Here is an 18,757-nt window from a genome sequence, read left to right as displayed (position 1 = left end):
AAAGGCAGCAGGGTGTGGCTGCAGAGGGTGGGTGTCCAGGTGCTGAGGAGGCTCTTGGGTGGCAGGAGCCACATGGCTGTCTGTCTGTTCCTGACTCCTTTGCCCACTGTGTTGTGTCCACATTTATAAAATGGTTGCCATGACACTGCTGAGGGCTCCACTTTGGGGCTGTGGACATGGGAGACTGAAGAATGCCTGTGCATCTTCCTGGCCCTGGTGGTGGGTAGGGCATAGGCACTGAGAAAGAAAGAGGCATGGTTCTGCCCAACACGGAGCCATGTGGGCCTGGGAAACTGTTCTCAGGGCGACATCTACTCCCACTCCCAGGGAAGCCAGAGCAAGTATCCACATAGGTGAGTCCAGCTGTGACTCTGTCTTTGGGACTCATGGTTTCTCGTAGTAGTGGTATGGACCAAATCCAGTGGTTCCTGCACTCTTAGGGCCTGTTGCCCTCATCTCCGCTGAGGTCAGACCTCCACATTCTCTCCCAGAATCTTCTTTTTAAACAGCCCTGGCTTCAGTAAGGTTGGGGATCTCAGAGCCTGATGTCTCCAGAGACCACCACTGAGAAGGAAGCAGAAGACTGCTGGAGCCCCAGTTCTGGCTCCGTCCTTAGGAGTCTCGGTTCTGCCAGCTAGGTCCCCGCAGGAACTCTGTTGGATGCCTGAGCAGTGGAAGCAGCCACAGAGGAGATCCAGCCCAGCCTGACAGGAGAGCCCTCTGATGCACTCAGTTAGCAGGGGCTGGGAAAGAAAGGCCTATGAGGGAGTGGTAACATTCCCACCTCCCTCAGAACTGCCTCCTGGAATATACTCTCCAACCTGGGCCTCTTGGGCTTTTTTAGATTCAGAGGAGGGCCGGGGATCTAGCTCAAGTGCTTACCCAACATGCATAAAGCCCTGGGGTCCCTTGAACCACGTCACCCACGCATGGGGTGCATGCAGGTGGTGGAAGCAGAGATTGGAAGCTGAATGTCACTCTTGGCTATGTCGCAGGTTCAAGGCTATCTTGGACTACATGAGTTCCTTTTTAACGAAAAAGACCAGGGAGCTGGGTGTGGTGGCACACACTCATCATCTGAACACTTTGGAGACCAGACAGTGGGATAGCAAGTTCAAAGCCACCCTGTCTCCAAAGTGTGTGTGTGTGTGTGTGTGTGTGTGTACTCAGGGGCCCCTCTGTGGGAATGTGGCATGGAGATGGAATCCTGGACACTTCAAGGTGTGTCCTGGGCTGTACCAAGAACACAGGGCTAGCCTCACATAGACACGTCTTTTCCTGGGGGCTCACTGTCTTGCTGTGCTTTTCTTGGCAGAACGCAGAGCCTGAGTCCCGGAGCCTGTCCCTGGGCGGCCATGTTGGGTTTGACAGCCTCCCTGACCAGCTGGTCAGCAAGTCAGTCACTCAGGGCTTCAGCTTCAACATACTCTGTGTGGGTAAGTGACTTGGCCAGCGGCAGAAATGGACGAGACTTCTTGGAGCGGGTGCTCTGCTGTGCTGGCCACCTATCGGGCTGGGGCTGGGGCGGGGGCTGGGACGGGGGCTGGGACGGGGGCTGGGGCTTGGGGATCCCGAGCAGAGAGATATTGGGTCTAGGCTTTAGTTTTGCCTCTGCCAGGGTCAAGAATGGGATTAGATCCAGGATCTGACTCAAGAGTTGCTACAAAGAGGAAACAGAAGTGAGCCTATGAAAGTGCTGCCTAAACACTAAAAATGGGTGTTTCTCATCAGAGAGCCACAGTCACTAGTTTATTCATTTCTTTTTTTTTTTTTTAACTTTATTTCATTTAATGAACGAGTGTTCTGCTGCATATACATCTGCCTGCCTGAAGAGGGCATCATATCCCCCATAGATGGTTGTGAGCCACCATGTGGTTGCTGGGAATTGAACTCATGACCTCTGGAAGAGCAGCCAGTGCTCTTAACTGCTGAGCCATCTCACCAGCCACAGTTCATTCATTTCTTTAAAAAAAAAAAAAATTCAGCTGCTCCTATAGAGGACCCGGGTTCAATTCCCTACACCTATATGGCATCTCACACCTGTCATTAACTTCAGTTCCAGGGGATCCATGGTAGCAGGCATGCATGTGGTACACATATCTGTGCATGCAGGCAAAATACCCATACACATAAGATAAATCTTTTTTTTAAAGATTTTATTTATGTATATGAGTACACTGTAGCTGTACAGATGGTTGTGAGCCTTCATGTGGTTGCTGGGAATTGAACTCAGGACCTCTGCTTGCTCCGGCCCATAGATTTATTTATTATTATATTTAAGTACACTGTAGTTATCTTCAGACACACCAGAAGAGGGCGTCAGATCTCATTGCAGATGGTTGTGAGCCACCATGTGGTTGCTGGGATTTGAACTCAGAGGACCTTTGGAAGAGCGGTCTGTGCTCTGAACTGCTGAACCATCTCTCCAGCCCCATAAAATAAATCTTAATAAAATAAATAAAATTTAAAAATTTTATAAGGCTGCAGAGATGAGCCAGTGGTCAGGAGCCCTTGCTGCTTCCCAGAGGACTGGACATCTGCTCCCAGCACCGACGTCACATGGCTCACCACTGCCTATAGCTCAAGTTCCGAGGAACCTGACAGCTCTTTCTGGCTTCCCTAGGCAACTTCACATGCACACATAAAGAAAAATAAATCTTTAAAGAATGTCTCCTTCTTACCATGTGGCAAGCAGACAGTGGTAAGCCAGACCCTGCTCTGACACCAGAACACAGAGGACATCTCTAATACACTTTGGAGCAAACAGAACCTGATGGGGGTGGGAGCAGGGTTCCATGTGTCCAAGGCACAGACTCTGCAAGGCCCTCTGCAGGTGTCCCTTGGGAAGGAGAACATGTGGACCTGAGGCTGCCCAGGGACCAGCAACTGATAGTTTCAGGTCCTGCTCCTGTGGACCCATGACTGCCTTGGCCTAAGAAGGATGAAGCCCAGTACAGGCTATGTGTTTTGTGACTAGGTCCAGCATACAGTGGACTCTCCATAGCCTGATGCTGCCTTTTCCCTACTCCTGGGGAAATGTCACATACCCTGCACAGTTATGTCTTACATCAAAGGCTTCCTTTATGACTCTTCCTTCTGAATATTTTTTTCTTTCCCTTCCTTCCTTCTCCTATTTTTTTAAAAAACACATTTATTCATTTTATTTGTGGAGCCCTTGACAGGGCAAGTTGAGAAGTAGAACAGTTGTTTCTCTCCTCCTATCATGTGAGTTATCAGGCCTGGCGGCCAGTGTCTTTACCCTCTGAGCCATCTCACAGACCTGGTTTTGTGCGTGTGCGTGTGTGCATGCGTGTGCTGGGATGGAATCCCAGGGCCTTACACATGTCAGGCAAGTACTCCACAACTGAGCTACAACAGAGACCACCAAGGATGGACAATGAGGAGTGGGATAGAGGCTTCCTTCTCTCATTCAAGAGCTACGGGTCTTAGAATCCACCTCACCTAGTTGCCAGCTCGAGACAGCCCCGTTCTGGTCTTAGTATTCACTTTTCTCCCTACCATTCCCCACACCAGGCGAAACTGGGATTGGCAAGTCCACGCTAATGAACACACTCTTCAACACGACCTTTGAGACTGAAGAAGCCAGTCACCATGAAGAGTGTGTGCGCCTGCGGCCTCAGACCTATGACCTCCAAGAGAGTAACGTTCATCTCAAACTGACCATCGTGGATGCTGTGGGCTTTGGCGATCAGATCAATAAGGATGACAGGCAAGAGGCGGGAAGGGCGGGCCCCACCTAGCCTCCACGGTGCTGGCTGACCCCGTCCTAACACTGCTCAAGCGCTTCATGTGTCACACTGCTCCATTATATAGCCCTAAGGTGACCTGGGAAGGCTGCTGGGGGAAGGGCTGAGGTCTTGGGCCATTAGCAGACTCCTTCCTCTGGGAGGCTACAGGAGAAGGGGTCAACCAGCCTTCTCTACCTGATAGGCAAAGCTGTTCCCGGGGAAGAGAGTGGGAAGATCCCGGCTTGGGCTTTGGGCTGCCCTTGCTGTGGCCAGTGTCTGCCTGCTAGGTGATAAAGCTGTCTGTAGTTACAGGCCCATAGTTGACTACATCGACGCGCAGTTTGAAAACTATCTGCAGGAGGAGTTGAAGATCCGCCGTTCCCTCTTTGACTACCATGACACGAGGATCCATGTTTGCCTCTACTTCATCACGCCCACCGGGCACTCCCTGAAGTCCCTGGATCTGGTGACCATGAAGAAACTAGATAGCAAGGTACATGGCCCTCCTTGTCATCTGACCTCTGCCACCTTCCTCTGGAAGGGGGTATGGTGGCTGCATTTGGCTATGCCGTGGTCGGCTTGGTCCTCTCTGGAGTCTTGGTTTTCTGTGGCTGTCATTAAACTTTTCAGAGCCCTGTTCCAGGCTGGGTCTTTCCTTCTCTTTTGGAGTCTTGTCCCTTGTGCCTTGTGAAATGACTTCCTCCTCCTGCTGACCCTCTGCTCAGTGTCCCCTTCCATCTCAGCCTCTTTGTTTGCTCTCTGACATGGCTTCTCCTCAGCTCTCTTCTGAGCTCACTAGGAGAGGAGAATGACGGCTCAGGATTAGATTCTGAATCAGGGCAGAGTGCAGACTCATCGGAGGTCAAGGGAGGTTGGGGTCCTGGAGGACAAGTGTCCCTCATAATGATCTCTCAGCCCTTGTGACTGCCTTTCCATCTCAGGGATTAATTATCACCATGAAAAGTGGGGTAACCTTGGCCCGGGAGAGTTTAAGCCCTTTCCAAAGCTGCTACTCCTGCGTCACCTTACCTGCTTAGTAGGTGGGTAGCTTGGTCACCACTATTGTTTCTGTCAGACCCTGGGCCACCTAAGACCTTCAGAGCATCCTGGGTCCAAGTTGAGTATGTCCAGAGTGACCAAATCGCGGGGCCTTTAGAAACACTACAGTTGTTACAGTTCCGGCCAGCACAGTGGCCGCAGGTGGCTGTAGCTCACTGGGAGCAGCTGGCTTCCTGCTCCCAGTGCTTGTCCACAGTCAGTGACCATTACTTAAAATAACTAACCGACCTGCTGCCCCGTCTCCTGACCTCCACAGGTGAATATAATCCCCATCATTGCCAAGGCTGACACCATCTCCAAGAGCGAGCTCCACAAGTTCAAGATCAAGATCATGGGTGAGCTGGTCAGCAATGGAGTCCAGATCTACCAGTTTCCCACCGACGACGAGGCTGTCGCCGAGATTAATGCAGTCATGAACGTGAGTGGGGGGGTGGGGTGGCAGGGCCTTGCTCAGAGCCAGAGGGCTTAGAGACACCGATCTGAAACGCAGCCCCTGGGAACCCTACTTGCCAGGATGTTATCCTTAGCATCTCCAGCACAGAGAGGCGGGCGTCATATCCCTCCTAGGGATCCTGTGGGCACAGGATTAGAGGCCTTGTTTGTTTATTGGGTTTGCACGAAGGGTGCCCTAGATCTGAGTGTCTCAAGTCCTACTCTGGGTGGCAATGTGTTGCATGAAGGAATGAGGAGCTGCGTGGCCAAGGGTTGGGAATCCGGAAGGAACCAGCTTACCATCTCTGTCAGAGAGTTCTCTTGCTCCTGAGAAGAGCACCCCACAGGCAGGCATACCCAGTTCTCTGTTCTCATGGAACAGTGCTCTGAAAGCTACAGGAAGTCAGCCTCTGACCCCAGAGCCTTGCAAAAGGCTGGGAGGCCCTCTCTAGAGTACAGGGGTGGTAAGAGAGTCTGTCCCTGGTTCTAGCCTAGTGCTCATACACAATTGGATCCCTTTTCAGGCACACCTGCCTTTTGCCGTGGTGGGCAGCACAGAGGAGGTGAAGGTGGGGAATAAGCTGGTTCGAGCACGACAGTACCCTTGGGGTGTGGTGCAGGGTGAGTGTACGGCAAGTGCATCCCCAACTGGGGCCTTGGCTCAGTCTCTTGACCTGCAAGCTGAAGCCACTAACCACTGTCCTGCTAATCCTCTGCCCATCTGCATGGCCACCTCACTTTGTGGAGCTCCCCAGGGCACCTGGCCACTCTTGGGCTGTTCCTCTCCGTCTCCATGCCTACCTCATGCTACCACGAGGCTCCCAACCATTGTCTGTTGTACCCCCACCATCTGCATGTTTGTTCTGCTCTGTGGGACCACCAAGGCTCCCCTGTCTTACCATCCCACGTCCATCTGCACGCCTGCCTGCCTCCTGATGCTTTGGAGCCACCGAGGCACTCGATCACTGCCCCGTTGCCTCCCCACCTCCACCTGCGTGCATGCCCGTCTCATGCTTCTCCTGCCCCTGCTCCTAGTGGAGAATGAGAATCACTGTGACTTCGTGAAGCTGCGGGAGATGCTGATCCGGGTGAACATGGAGGACCTGCGCGAGCAGACCCACAGCCGGCACTACGAGCTCTACCGCCGCTGCAAGTTGGAGGAGATGGGCTTCCAGGACAGTGACGGTGACAGCCAGCCCTTCAGGTCTGCCTTGACTCAGCCCCTCTTGTCACACCAGCACTTGCTGTCTCAGGCCTGGGAGCCTGCAGGCAGAGGCTGGTGGGAGCCCCGAGTCCTCTTGCCCCAGCGTCTACCTGACTGCTCTGACTGCCTCAGTTCTACCTCAGGTCTCTCCTTTGGGTCTCCACAGCCTCCAAGAGACATACGAGGCAAAGAGGAAGGAATTCCTAAGCGAGCTGCAGAGGAAGGAGGAAGAGATGCGACAGATGTTTGTCAACAAAGTGAAGGAGACAGAGCTTGAGCTGAAGGAGAAGGAACGGGAGGTGTGTGCCAGCCTCGGGCAGGGCTGCCAGGGGGGGTGTGGGAGGCAGGCTGGCTGGGGTGGATGGGGGACCTGTCCTGCCCATACCCAGGCGCCTCCCTTTCTCCCAGCTCCATGAGAAGTTTGAGCACCTGAAGCGAATCCACCAGGAGGAGAAGCGCAAGGTAGAGGAGAAGCGCAGGGAGCTGGAAGAGGAGACCAATGCCTTCAACTGCCGGAAGGCGGCCATGGAGGCCCTGCAGTCACAGGCCTTGCATGCCACTTCACAGCAGCCTCTGAGGAAAGACAAGGACAAGAAGAAGTAAGTGGTTTCTCCCTCCCTGGGCTGGCTCCTGACCCCTGGGCTAGACAGACTTCTCTCCACTCCTCTGTCCCTCTCGTTCACCGCCCTCCCACCCCAGCCTCACACTCACCACTCACCCCCAGCCTCACACTCTCCGCTCACCCCCTCCAGCCTCACACTCACTTCTCACCCCCCCAGCCTCACACTCACCGCTCACCCCCAGCCTCACGCTCACTGCTCACCCCCCCAGCCTCACACTCACTGCTCACCCCCAGCCTCACGCTCAGTGCTCACCCCCCCCAGCCTCACACTCACTACTCATCCCCCCCAGCCTCACACTCACTGCTCATCCCCCCAGCCTCACACTCACCGCTCACCCCCCCAGCCTCACACTCACTACTCACCCCCCCCAGCCTCACACTCACTACTCATCCCCCAGCCTCACACTCACTGCTCATCCCCCCACAGCCTCACACTCACTGCTCATTCCCCCTCAGCCTCACACTCACTGCTCACCCCCCCCAGCCTCACACTCACCGCTCACCCCCCCAGCCTCACACTCACTACTCACCCCCCAGCCTCACACTCACTACTCATCCCCCAGCCTCACACTCACTGCTCATTCCCCAGCCTCACACTCACTACTCATCCCCCAGCCTCACACTCACTACTCATCCCCCAGCCTCACACTCACTACTCATCCCCCCCAGCCTCACACTCACTACTCATCCCCCCCAGCCTCACACTCACCGCTCACCCCCCCAGCCTCACACTCACTACTCACCCCCCCAGCCTCACACTCACTACTCATCCCCCAGCCTCACACTCACTGCTCATTCCCCCTCAGCCTCACACTCACTGCTCACCCCCGCCCCCCAGCCTCACGCTCACCGCTTACCCTCCACCTTGCACTAGTGTCTCCTCTCCATGCAGCCCTGTGCTCACCCTCTCTTTGCTCTCTCTCCTCCCTCATTCCCCCATAACATCCTCAGCATCTGGCCTCTTTGCTGCTGTAGTGAAGGAGGCTGGGTCAAGTGGGCAGTGAATAGCAGGGAAGTCAAGCACGGTAGCTACGAGTCGAGTCAGTCAGGCCAGGAGAGGGACGCTTGTAGGACTGTCCCCATTTCCTGCCAGATTCCAGCAGACCCTGTGCTTCTGCTTGAGTGGCTGTGGCACGTGCCCCCTCGGTCCCCGAGGCTGGGCGATGGTGACCCATAACAACAGGAGGTGACTCATAACACTGTCCCCGCCACTGTCATCTCTACACAGCTACTTTGGAAGGTGTGCAGGGCTCAAAACATGGTGGCTCCTGGCAGAGCTCCGGGGCTGTGCCAGGGAGCAGGGCTGCCCATCTTGTAGGGACTGGAGCAGTTCTTGTAGAGAGCGGCAGATGGTGGGGAAGGAGGCTCACCAGACGGAGGGACCCCAGTCATGCTCCCTCTCGTTTTCTTTGCTCGCTCTGACTTGCCCCTGCTGCCTTTTTATTTTTTAATTTGCCTTTAAAAAAAAGAAGAAGAAGAAGAAGAAGAAAGAAAAAGCTATTTATTGTTTGTTTTGGGGGGCTTGAACCCAGGGCCCCTGCACATGCCAGCTAAGTTCTCTACGGCTGATCTGCATCCACAGCCACACTGGTGTTCTGCACAGCACTTTCCCATGTCCTAATCTGGAGTCTAGTACCTGTCTCCAGTGGCTCTCAGTCTCCCAGTCTCCTTCATTCGGAGATTCAGGCTACATCATACCATGGTGTTCCCATCTGCCTCAGTTTCCCTGGACCTTGGACCTGTTTTGGTCTCATTATTTTCTTAACAACCTGAAAATTAAGCAAGCAGGTCCACCCATCCTCACCCTCATTCCTGGGCTCCTGTTTTCCCCTGTATTGTTTTGTTTTTTTTTTTTAAAGATTTATTTATTTACCATATGTAAGTACACTGTAGCTGTCCTCAGACACTCCAGAAGAGGGCGCTAGATCTCGCTACGGATGGCTGTGAGCCACCATGTGGTTGCTGGGATTTGAACTCTGGACCTTCGGAAGAGCAGTCTGGTGCTCTTACCCACTGAGCCATCTCACCAGCCCTCCCCTGTATTGTTTAAGGATGCATGAACCCTGGCCTTCCATTCTTGGGGGCAGTGGACTCTAGTAGTCAGGGCCACACAGTGACTTGTTAGCTGTGGCCCTGGGATACATCTTCATGCATGAACTCTCCCAAGTCCTGCCTCACCTCTAGGCATGAGCATCCTCTCTCTTTCTCTCTCTCTCCTTCCCCTCCCCTCTCCTCTGCTCCCCCTTCCCCCTCTCTCTTCTCTCTCTCCCTCCTTTCTCCCTCTCTCTTTTCTCCTCTTCTCTCTCTCTCTCTCCCTCTCTCTCTCTCTCTCTCTATCTCTATCTCCTTTCCCCCTCCCTCCCTTCCCCATCCTCTCTCTCTCTCAACTCTCCTGCCTCAAACTTAGAGTGCTTCTCACTGGGGCAGACCAAACACTCAGCACTAGATGTACATGGGGGTCCCCAGGGTTTGCTATCTGCTTTGGGACAAGTGGTCCCCCTTTTTGTAGTCTTGCCTGGCAGCCCACCTGTTCCCAGGAAGGGCCCCAGGCCCAGCTCCCCTTAACCAGGAGAATGTTACAGTTGCCCTCAGCTAGTCCCATGCCCAGCAAGCGCTTGGTTTGCTGAGTGTGGAAGTTGAGGTGCAACCATTGTGGGCTTTAAGCTGGCAGCTCAGAGACACCCCTCTTTCTTGGGGGAACAGAGGACAGAGTCTGTACACCCAAATGACGTTATCCTGCTCCTGCCACCTTGGTTCAGGCTATCTTGTGAAAGTAGAGGTTGGCAGCCCCTGTGCCCAAATAAGTGTCCCCTGGGTGAAGCCCCAGGGCCAGGTAGGTGTGGTAGGTGGCACGTACCCGTCCGCAGGCATCTGTGCCTATGCAGCAGGAGGTGGGGTTCGGGGTTGAGGACTCCCTCCCTTCTGCACTGGCCCACTGGGATAGGGTGGGCCAGGCATGCATTTGGGGAGTGGATACTTTTCACGGCCATTTAGTGAAATAGCTTTGGTTGGTTTGTACCCATTCTTTAAATTTTAATCAATTTTTGCGAAATTACTTCCCAATCAGATTTTGACCCTCAGCCCGGGACGCCACAAACTGAAGCGAGTACCCTGCTTTGCTCGTCACAAATGCCAAACTGACTGCTCTTTCCCAGTGCCCAGTGCTGTCTTTTGCTTCTGTTTGATTTGGTCTGCGTATCTTTTAATGTGTCTGTTTTGTTTTGTTTGTTTCGTTTTTATTTTTCAGTTAAAGCACGCACAGACATACATGTCGAGAGCGGACTTTAGGCTTTCATGTGTTAAACCGCTTGAGTTACACCTTGTGACCCTTCTCCCATAACATGGTGTGAGGACGGACTGGGAGCCGGTACAGACTCCAGTGTTTACAGCTTTGCCATGTCCCCACCTGCTGGCCTCAGGCTGCCTGGGCCTGGCCAGCTATCCTTCTCTATGCAAATGCGTCAAAGCCATGACTGCTGGAACCCAAAACTGACAAGGTTTATTTTTTCCAGAGCCGGTGGCTGGTCTTCCATTTACAGTGTCACTATTCCTTGATGGAGCAGTTATGTGCCCGCTCTGGTGATGGCCCCAGCCAGTGATGCTAGGCCTAATTGTTCATCATCAAGCCGGCGACTCATGTGGTGCCTGCCCTAGGCGTGGCCTGCGGTCTGGCAGATCCGTGCTGCAGAATTCGCCTGGTTCCTCTCTATTTTAATTTTTCTAACCTAGAGCTTAATTTCAATAACTTTTTCAACAGTTCTAAATTTTTATTTTTGGCACCAGTATAAAGACAAATAATATCTATCACTCCCATTATTTTCATAAGTAACACAGATTCCCTGATTTTTTTTTTAAACTAAAAGATCTCTAAACCTTCTTACATAGAAAGCATCCCTATAATCTATAGGGAGAGGCGGGGAATAAAGTGCCTATTCTGCCAGTGTCTGGGACTTCTTTATGGACAGAAGGGGACCCTGAACGAGACCACGCCCGGCATTTTCACTGTGAATGTAAATGGAACAGCAGCCCCAGACCCTTGTCTCTGCCCTAGAGGTGCTACCTGTGACAGGGACCAAGCGCATGTGTGTTCAGTGTTTGACTCCAAAACAGCTGCCTGCTCCCTCAGTGTGCTCGGTGGGGAGAGGGCTGTCATGTCAAGGTCATTGTTACTGCTTCCCTGACTCAGTCACAGGGCAGGGAAATAAAGAAGTCTGGAGTGTTAGGACAGTTTGAGAGGGAAGGAGAGAGAGAAGAAAGACGAAACGCTTGAGACCGAGACTGCCCCCTCCAGCTGTACTTCCAGGTGTGCACTTTAAAGAAAGTGGCCGCCAGGCGTGATGGTGCAGTCCTATAGTAACCGAGCTCGCACTCGGGAGGTAGGAAGCCAGAGGCCAGCCTCAAGGTGGCCATGTCGAGGTGAGGCCAGCTTGGGCTATCCGAGACGCTGTCTCAAAAACAAAACGAAAATGAGAAAAGTGCTCACAGCCATTTTGCTCTGTCCCTGGTAGTGTGCAGGCCTCGGGGTTGAGAGTGGGGTGAAAATGAATGTCCTTAGTGTTGGTGCAGCACCAGCCTGGGCTCTGGGCTCCTCACCGAGACTCAGAGGCCACACCGATGTGTGCTGCATCCAGACCCCCGTCTCCCTCCCCACCGCCATTCCCTGCTTCCTGCCCAGCCTGCTTCACTTCTCCCGGGACCATCCTGATATGTTGGTTCATTCAGAACGAGCTGGAGGGGAAGGTGGATGGGAGTTCTCTGAGGCACAACACCCCAAAGGCCGACTGTACCCATGAGAGGTGCCTCACAGCAGGAGACTAAGATCTGTTGATGCTCTGAGGAAAGCTCCCCCATGACCAGGGTGGATTCTGGCTTCAAGGCTGGACACCTGAACTATTTACAAAGACAGTTTTAAGAATATGAAATTAAGTTCAGGGCCCCGGAAGCTTCTTGAGCGACATAGCCAGTCTGCCTCTGGTCATGGCAGAACTGATGCTGGACTTTGGTATCTGAGGCAGAGGTGAACTGCAGGCCAGTGGCTCCTCTTGTGGAAATTGTGTATGTATTCACTTAGGTCAAAGCCTGACCTTCCCAGCAACCTCTCCTAGCCAATATATTCCAGAGACCAGGATGACCTAGCAGGCAGGTCCACTGGTTGTATAAAAGACAGGATTGCAGGCTCCCAGTCCATGCAGAGAACTCTGAAGCCAGCAAATTGTACCACCATCCCCCGCTGCTCACCAAACATGGGCATACTGGAAGGCTGTTATACTCAGTGCCCACCTTTGGCCTAAAGCTGGCCAGCATCCCTGGGGAAACCTGACTTGCATTTTCTAGAGTTTAAGTCCTTTCCCCCACCCCCAATGGGTCCCATCGGCTGTGGCAAGCTCTTCCCCTGTGTGGAATTTTGTTATCTTTATTTAGCTGAGGTTAAATTAATCTCTGTTGTGCAAGAAAAACATGAAGCTTGCCCCTCGAGGGATCTACTCCTGTTTTTCATCTGTTGGCTTCAGGAGGACTGCCATAGAGTCCCATTGACATTTACTGTTACGTCTTTCTCTGGTCATTCTGTTTTGTGGTACAATCACCGTGTAAGTTATGGACTAAACCTGTCCTTTTGAGAGAGAAAAAGATACTGTTGATAATCCTGTCAGCTCCTTAGGCACTTAGGAGGCTGAGGCAGGAGAATCAAAAATTCAAGGCCATAGTGAGCCACCTAGCAAGACCCCATGTCAAAATTATATATATATATATATATATATATATATATATATATATATATATATATTATGCTGGACATGTGACTCATGGCTAAAGAATGTGTCTAGCATGATTGGGGACTAAGTTCTCACCCCAGCACTAAATAAATAAAACCAAGTAAAAAGCCATAAAGCAGATAAAGGCCTCCCAGGATGTGTGTTCTCCCTTGTGGTGGGAGGCATGAATTCTGACCCCTGTGACTGTGCAGCCTGACCCCGCATATGTTCCTGTGTGTTTGTGTGGTCTCCCCTTGTTTGGGGCTCATACTGGGTAAGAGGCCCAGGACAGCCAGCTTGCTTCTCTGTTACGTTACCATGCATTTCTAAAACCACTCCAGCTGTTAATCTGTTTGCGCCTCCATCCATGGACTTGTTTCTGTTCTTTTCCATCCACTTTGTACTCATTTGTTTTCATTAAATTTTGCATTTATTTTGAGTTTTCCATGGTGTCATTTTTGGGCATTAGCTTTGCTGCTTCAGGTTTCTTGAGCCTATTCGATGTCCTGTCGCCGCGGCGGCATGCAGCCTACTTCCGTGGTGACCTTTGTGGAGGTAGACCTGCAAGAATTCTGTTTCTCACTGAATCCTGCTGCAGGGACCTGTGAATGCTTGCGGGCTGGAGCAATCACAGGAGGAAAAGCTGCAGTCTGTGGCTCTTGAGTGATAAGGTCCAAGACTGGGACAAGGTATACATTACCCCCGAGGAGTTTACAGCTTTGTTAAGGAAGCTTGGCTTGAGATGGCTCTCTATGTGTTCTCAGCTCTTGTAATGGCGTGCTCTAACATCTATAAGCCTCACTATCCTATGGCGAGATACTATTGCTGCCCCCCATATTATAGGGGAAGCTTGAGAGAGTTTTTTTTTTTTTTAAGATTTATTTATTGATTATATGTAAGTACACTGTAGCTGTCTTCAGACACTCCAGAAGAGGGTGCCAGATCTTGTTACAGATGGCTGTGAGCCACCATGTGGTTGCTGGGATTTGAACTCCAGACCTTCGGAAGAGCAGTCGGGTACTCTTACCCACTGAGCCATCTCACCAGCCCCCTTGAGAGAGTTTTCATAATTACCTAAGGCGACACAGGAAGCAATGGGAAGAGCTTAGGGATCTGGATATTGGTTACCTGTGTCCCTAATTCCTGAGATAAAGTTTGGCACCCCAGCAGGGTCGCTGGGGTAGAGTGGGAATGGTTAAAATCCGGTGTGATGGTGTGGGTCTGCCATGGTTTTGCAGAGGTGGAGGTTTGGTAGCCAGGACTAGGGTTGGGAAGATCATGTTACCTCGGGACGGTCTCACATCTCCATTTCCTGTGACCCCAGGCCTTCTCTAGCCCCTGGACCTTCCAGGTGGAGAAGGAAGGAACCAACTATAGGCATTCCCATTTGTATGTTGGAGTGAGATGAGTTAGTCGTCAAAAACTAAGAGGCAAGGAGAAGATGCCCCAGCTCCTGATACAGTCTTGGCCGTCTAACAATGCACAGTGGTGTGTTGGCAGTAGAAGTGTTAGCTGCCCAGGAAGAATCATTCTCACTGGTAGCCAGGTGGTAATGGCACACACATTTAATTTCAGTACTCAGTAGGCAGAGGCAGGGGGATCTCTGTGAGTATGAGGTCAGCCTGATCTACAGAGCTAGTTTCAGGCCAGCCAGGACTACATAAAGAAAGCCTACCTCGGAAAAAAAAGCATAAAGCAAAGAAGTTATTTCATTTGTAGACATGCAGAGCAACAGACCATGTCCTTACTCCGGTATGAGGCTCTCGGAACTGCCCTCTGCCTGAGAATAAGATCAGCTTGGGGACAGGTTACAGCTAGAGCCACCTGGCTCACAGGCTGATGTGCTGTGTAGCTCAGTACCACGCTCAGTACCACAGGGTACCCACACTGGTGTGATCCCATCCACACAGTGTCCACTTCCATATGTTGTCCTCTGGATGGAACAGCAGGATGCCAGGCAGCAAATCTGCCTTGCCCGCTTGCTCTAGGAAATGACTGAATGCCAGGTTGCTGGCAGCTGGCAGCTCACTGCTCTTATTCCCCAGGACCTACCTGGTGCATGGTTATTGACAAGATCCAAGCGATAGGGTTCCAGGTTTATATGACTCTAGTGAGAGATACACAGGCTTCCATTAGTGGGAAGTAAGTCTCCAACAAGCATTCAAAGCATTTTTACAGAAACCTCCAACAGCCAGGTGTAATGCCATGTGCCCTTGACCCCAGTGTTCCAAATGCTGAGGCAGGAGGATTTTAGGTTTGAAGTCAGCCTGGGCTGCAATGATAAAAAAAAATGATGATGATGATGATGATGATGATGATAAGGGCTGGTGAAATGGCTCACTAGGTAAAGGAAAGAGTAAAAACATAGCCTTCTCCCTGGCTTCCTGGCCTCCAAGGACAGGGAGGAAAGGCAGGTTCACAACTTAGGGCCACCTCACCTCTGTGGTCCAGATCTCTCCTAATTTTCTGCTAAGCCTGCCAACCTGAGTTTGATCCCTGAGACCCATGTAGTGGAAGGAGAGAACTGTGACCTACACACACACACACACACACACACACACAAATAAATGGGGGAGGGGAGCTCTCATAAGCAAAATCAAAGAAAATATAAAATGGTACCCTGGCTTCACAATGTGGCCTGTCTGTTCCCCAACCCCAGTGAGCATCTGGCAACAGAGTATACCCAACCCCCAGCCCTACCCCCATGGCTTAGCACATTCATAAAAGAACTGTTCACAGTGGCAGAGCTTCACAGACCACCTCTAAATTTATGGCCCAGTCATTCAAGTCCCTAACTTGGAGACTAACACAGCTCCAGCTGGCCTCTTGGACAGCTGGGCTCCACAGCCTTGAGAATGACAGTAGCATAGCTTCAGAGAGGCAGCTGGCTTCTTCCCTGCCATCCCGCCAGTCTCCTCCTCCTGGCAGCATGACAGTCAGGGCGAGCTGGGCTCAACGCACTCAGCCACCCCAGCCTTCAAATCCCTTTTGTACATGTCACAGGAGCAGCCTTTGCATGAAGTCCTCTGGATGCAGGAACTGTGGGGCTTCAGAGTCCACAGGGGAAATGTGCTACTCTCTGATCCAGACCTTAAAAGATGGTGTAAATCCCCACCACACCAGGACCCTCGGGTCCAGAGAGACTCCATCCTTTAGAGGGAGCAGGATAGCTGGGCAGAAGTTTTGCTCCTATGTTTGGGACAAGTGTAAGAATCTGGAATGACCTGTCCAGGCCTGGCAGGTAGAACAGCAAGAATTGGTCTATGAGGGAGGCAGGCAAAGTGGCTCACACCTTTAATCCCAGCACTGAGTATGCGGAGGCAGCTGGATCTCTGCTAGTTCTAAGCCAGCCCCAACGTAGTGAGAGCCTGTCTCAAACAACAACAACAAAAGCCTGAGGGCCAGCCCTGTGCTTCAGGCTGAGGAGACTCACTGTAGCTCTTACCCAGCTCTGAGGGGGCAGAACCAGTCCTTGTTGAGGAAGGAAAGAGTAAAAAACATAGCCTTCTCCCTCAGGGACGAAAGGCAGAGACACAGCGTCAGGCCACCTCTCCTCTGTGGTCCTGATCTCTCCTAACTTTCTTCTGAGGACGGAAGAACTTCTCCAGAGGCACTTCTAGAGCACTTGTGGTGGTGGTGGGGGGGGGGGGCTGCCAACAGACCCTTTCACAGGGATTGCATATTTGATATCCTGCATATTGGATATTTAATTTATATTAGATTCATAATAGTAGAATTACAGTTATGAAGTAGCAATAAAAACTGTTATGGTTGAGGAAGGTCACTACACCATGAGGAACTGTATTAAAGGGTCACAGCATTAGGAAGGTTGAGAACCACTGCTGTAGAGCCTTCTCCCAGTCTCATCATGAGTCTTATAAAGCCAAAGAATGTATCAGCACCCAAGCATGGTGGGTTCGCACAGGTCCTGCAGGCCTTGAGATGGTAGCAGAGAGGCTGGCAGGCAGGGGAACCAGAGTTGATGGTGCAGGAAGGTAACCACAAACTTCTCAGGTGTGGCTTTACAAGTGCCACTCAGCCACTGTATTGTGCAGCACTGATAAGTGTCAACGCAGAGCGGTAACCTTGAAACAGAGTCATCTCAGACACAGGAATGGGCAGGCAAGAGCCAGCCTGATAACAGGAGACGTTAGGAGGTTAAGAGCACGTTACAACTACCCCACTTCATGCCATTAACTCTTACACTCTCCAACCTCAGTAATTATCATTTCTCTACCATTTCATCCTAATCTGTCCTGAAGGCTACCGACAAGGCATCCCCTACCCCGTGTCTGTCACCACATACTCCTATACTCTTTCATTTATTATTACATAATTCATCGTAATCCTCAACATTACTTCTCCTAGTCCTCTGTTCATTCCCGATCCTATTGGCCAATGGACTGCCTCTATTCTTGTTCCCCACCACCCTTTTCCGTGAGTCCAAGGTCTGCCATGCCCAGGAAGCACAGCGTGACCATGTACAGAAAGCCTGGCCTGCAGTCAGACTCTTGACATAGCCGTCATGCTCCAAGCATCTTCTGGAGCTTATACAGGAACAAGAAGGGTCATAGTACCGCCTGCAGCCCAGAACGTGTCAGCTAGAAGGGCCGAGCTGATGTCTACCTGTGCTTTCTTTAGCAGATCAGATATAGCCGCAGCACAGCAGTCGGGCATGAGCCTCTCCAACTCTAAGGTGATGATGACTAAAGCAAATGTGGAGCCCTTGAACTGCAGCAGCTGGTGGCCCGCCATCCAGTGCTGCAGCTGCCTGGTCAGGGACGCGACGTGGAGGGAAGGATTCCTCTGAGGCCACAGTTCCGCCACACGGGGCCAGCTCCGGACCATCAGGGCATGGAACTGGAGACCATGGTTTTTAATGTTAGGACCGAGGCCCCTCCCCCCTAGTTTTCACATATCAACAACCAAAAGTGCAAACGGTTTCCGATTTTCATCAGGGAAGCATCTGGTGTGGCCCAACCCCTTTCATTCCCAGACAGTCTGATTTGTGACATGGGACTCTGAGGCTAGAGCGTAGAGACGGCCACGTTTGGATTCTGAGAAATTCGAGAATCTGCTATTAAAGGGAGTGGGGAAGTTACCTGTAACCGCTTGACCTGAGAAGAAACCAGGAACTTTGTCAACAGCACCAGTTTTCCATAACGAAACTGCCCTTAGTAATTTAACCTTCATGCTTTATAACAGACCAAAACGCCATGACATTTCCTCATTTGCATAATTTTGCCTTACTAACAAGCACATCCTGAAAGATGGCCTCCCCATCCCCCCAACTAAAACCAACATGAACCGATACCTGATATTTTTTAAGTGCCAGATCAGTGCGGTCTAACGCCTCAGTAAGGATTGTGTGTAGGTGAATAAAGACAGCTAAGTGAATGTGTGTAAAGTGTAGTAAAGGCAGACAGATATTTATATACAATATTCATAGAATGGAAAGTTAAATATTTTTGCAGTGTGTATCTAAGAGAGAAACAGACCATAATAGTGCCGTTCAAATGTCTTTGTCAAGTGATCTCTGTGTCCTTTAGACGTGAGAGTCTGGTGGTGGAATAGCGTGGGGTATAAAGATAACATTTTTTTCCACTCTTCCGTATGTTGTGAGCCTTTATGGGTCACCTCGCCGTGGTGCATGTGCAAGGACGTGTTGCACGCCTGTGCCTTGCCTGTTCTGTGTTGTAAACAGCTGTTCCAAAGGCACAGACGAGTCTCAGGGAGACTCTATAAACTCATGCTCATTGTAATCAAGAAACCCAGCGACATTCCCGCGTGGAGGTCCTAATGGAGTCTGTCCAGCATAGCCTACCCCATCCTCAGCAGCTCATTTGGGGTACAGCTAGAGCCACAACGCTTTATGACGTCTTTTACACGTGGAATTGACTGTAAAAAAAATAAATAAATAAAGGAGGCCAAAGCCTGA

At 51.5% G+C, this 18,757-nt stretch overlaps 1 protein-coding gene across 7 annotated transcripts in view; it reads left to right on the top strand.

Annotated features, from left to right (window-relative positions):
• The window catches only part of Septin8 (septin 8), a 29,917-nt gene extending 11,160 nt beyond the window's left edge, over positions 1-18,757 (top strand). Inside the window, exons 2-10 of one of the 7 annotated variants that reach the window (XM_029483810.2) lie at positions 1,316-1,436; positions 3,535-3,730; positions 4,062-4,242; positions 5,065-5,226; positions 5,765-5,861; positions 6,276-6,444; positions 6,611-6,743; positions 6,853-7,043; positions 17,461-18,757. In XM_029483810.2, coding sequence (XP_029339670.1) covers positions 1,316-1,436; positions 3,535-3,730; positions 4,062-4,242; positions 5,065-5,226; positions 5,765-5,861; positions 6,276-6,444; positions 6,611-6,743; positions 6,853-7,043; positions 17,461-17,629 — 1,419 coding nt within the window. In that variant the 3' untranslated portion in view covers positions 17,630-18,757. Of the gene's footprint in view, positions 1-1,315; positions 1,437-3,534; positions 3,731-4,055; positions 4,243-5,064; positions 5,227-5,764; positions 5,862-6,275; positions 6,445-6,610; positions 6,744-6,852; positions 7,044-10,133; positions 13,260-17,460 lie in introns of those variants that run through there. The other 6 variants (XM_029483809.2, XM_021175613.2, XM_021175615.3 and 3 more) reach the window with 6 other exon arrangements.

This window comes from Mus caroli, unplaced genomic scaffold (assembly GCF_978045245.1).
Source record: "Mus caroli unplaced genomic scaffold, Mus_caroli_1 scaffold_13, whole genome shotgun sequence".
Classification (NCBI taxonomy): domain Eukaryota; kingdom Metazoa; phylum Chordata; class Mammalia; order Rodentia; family Muridae; genus Mus; species Mus caroli.
This window is presented reverse-complemented; position numbering and strand designations above follow the sequence as displayed.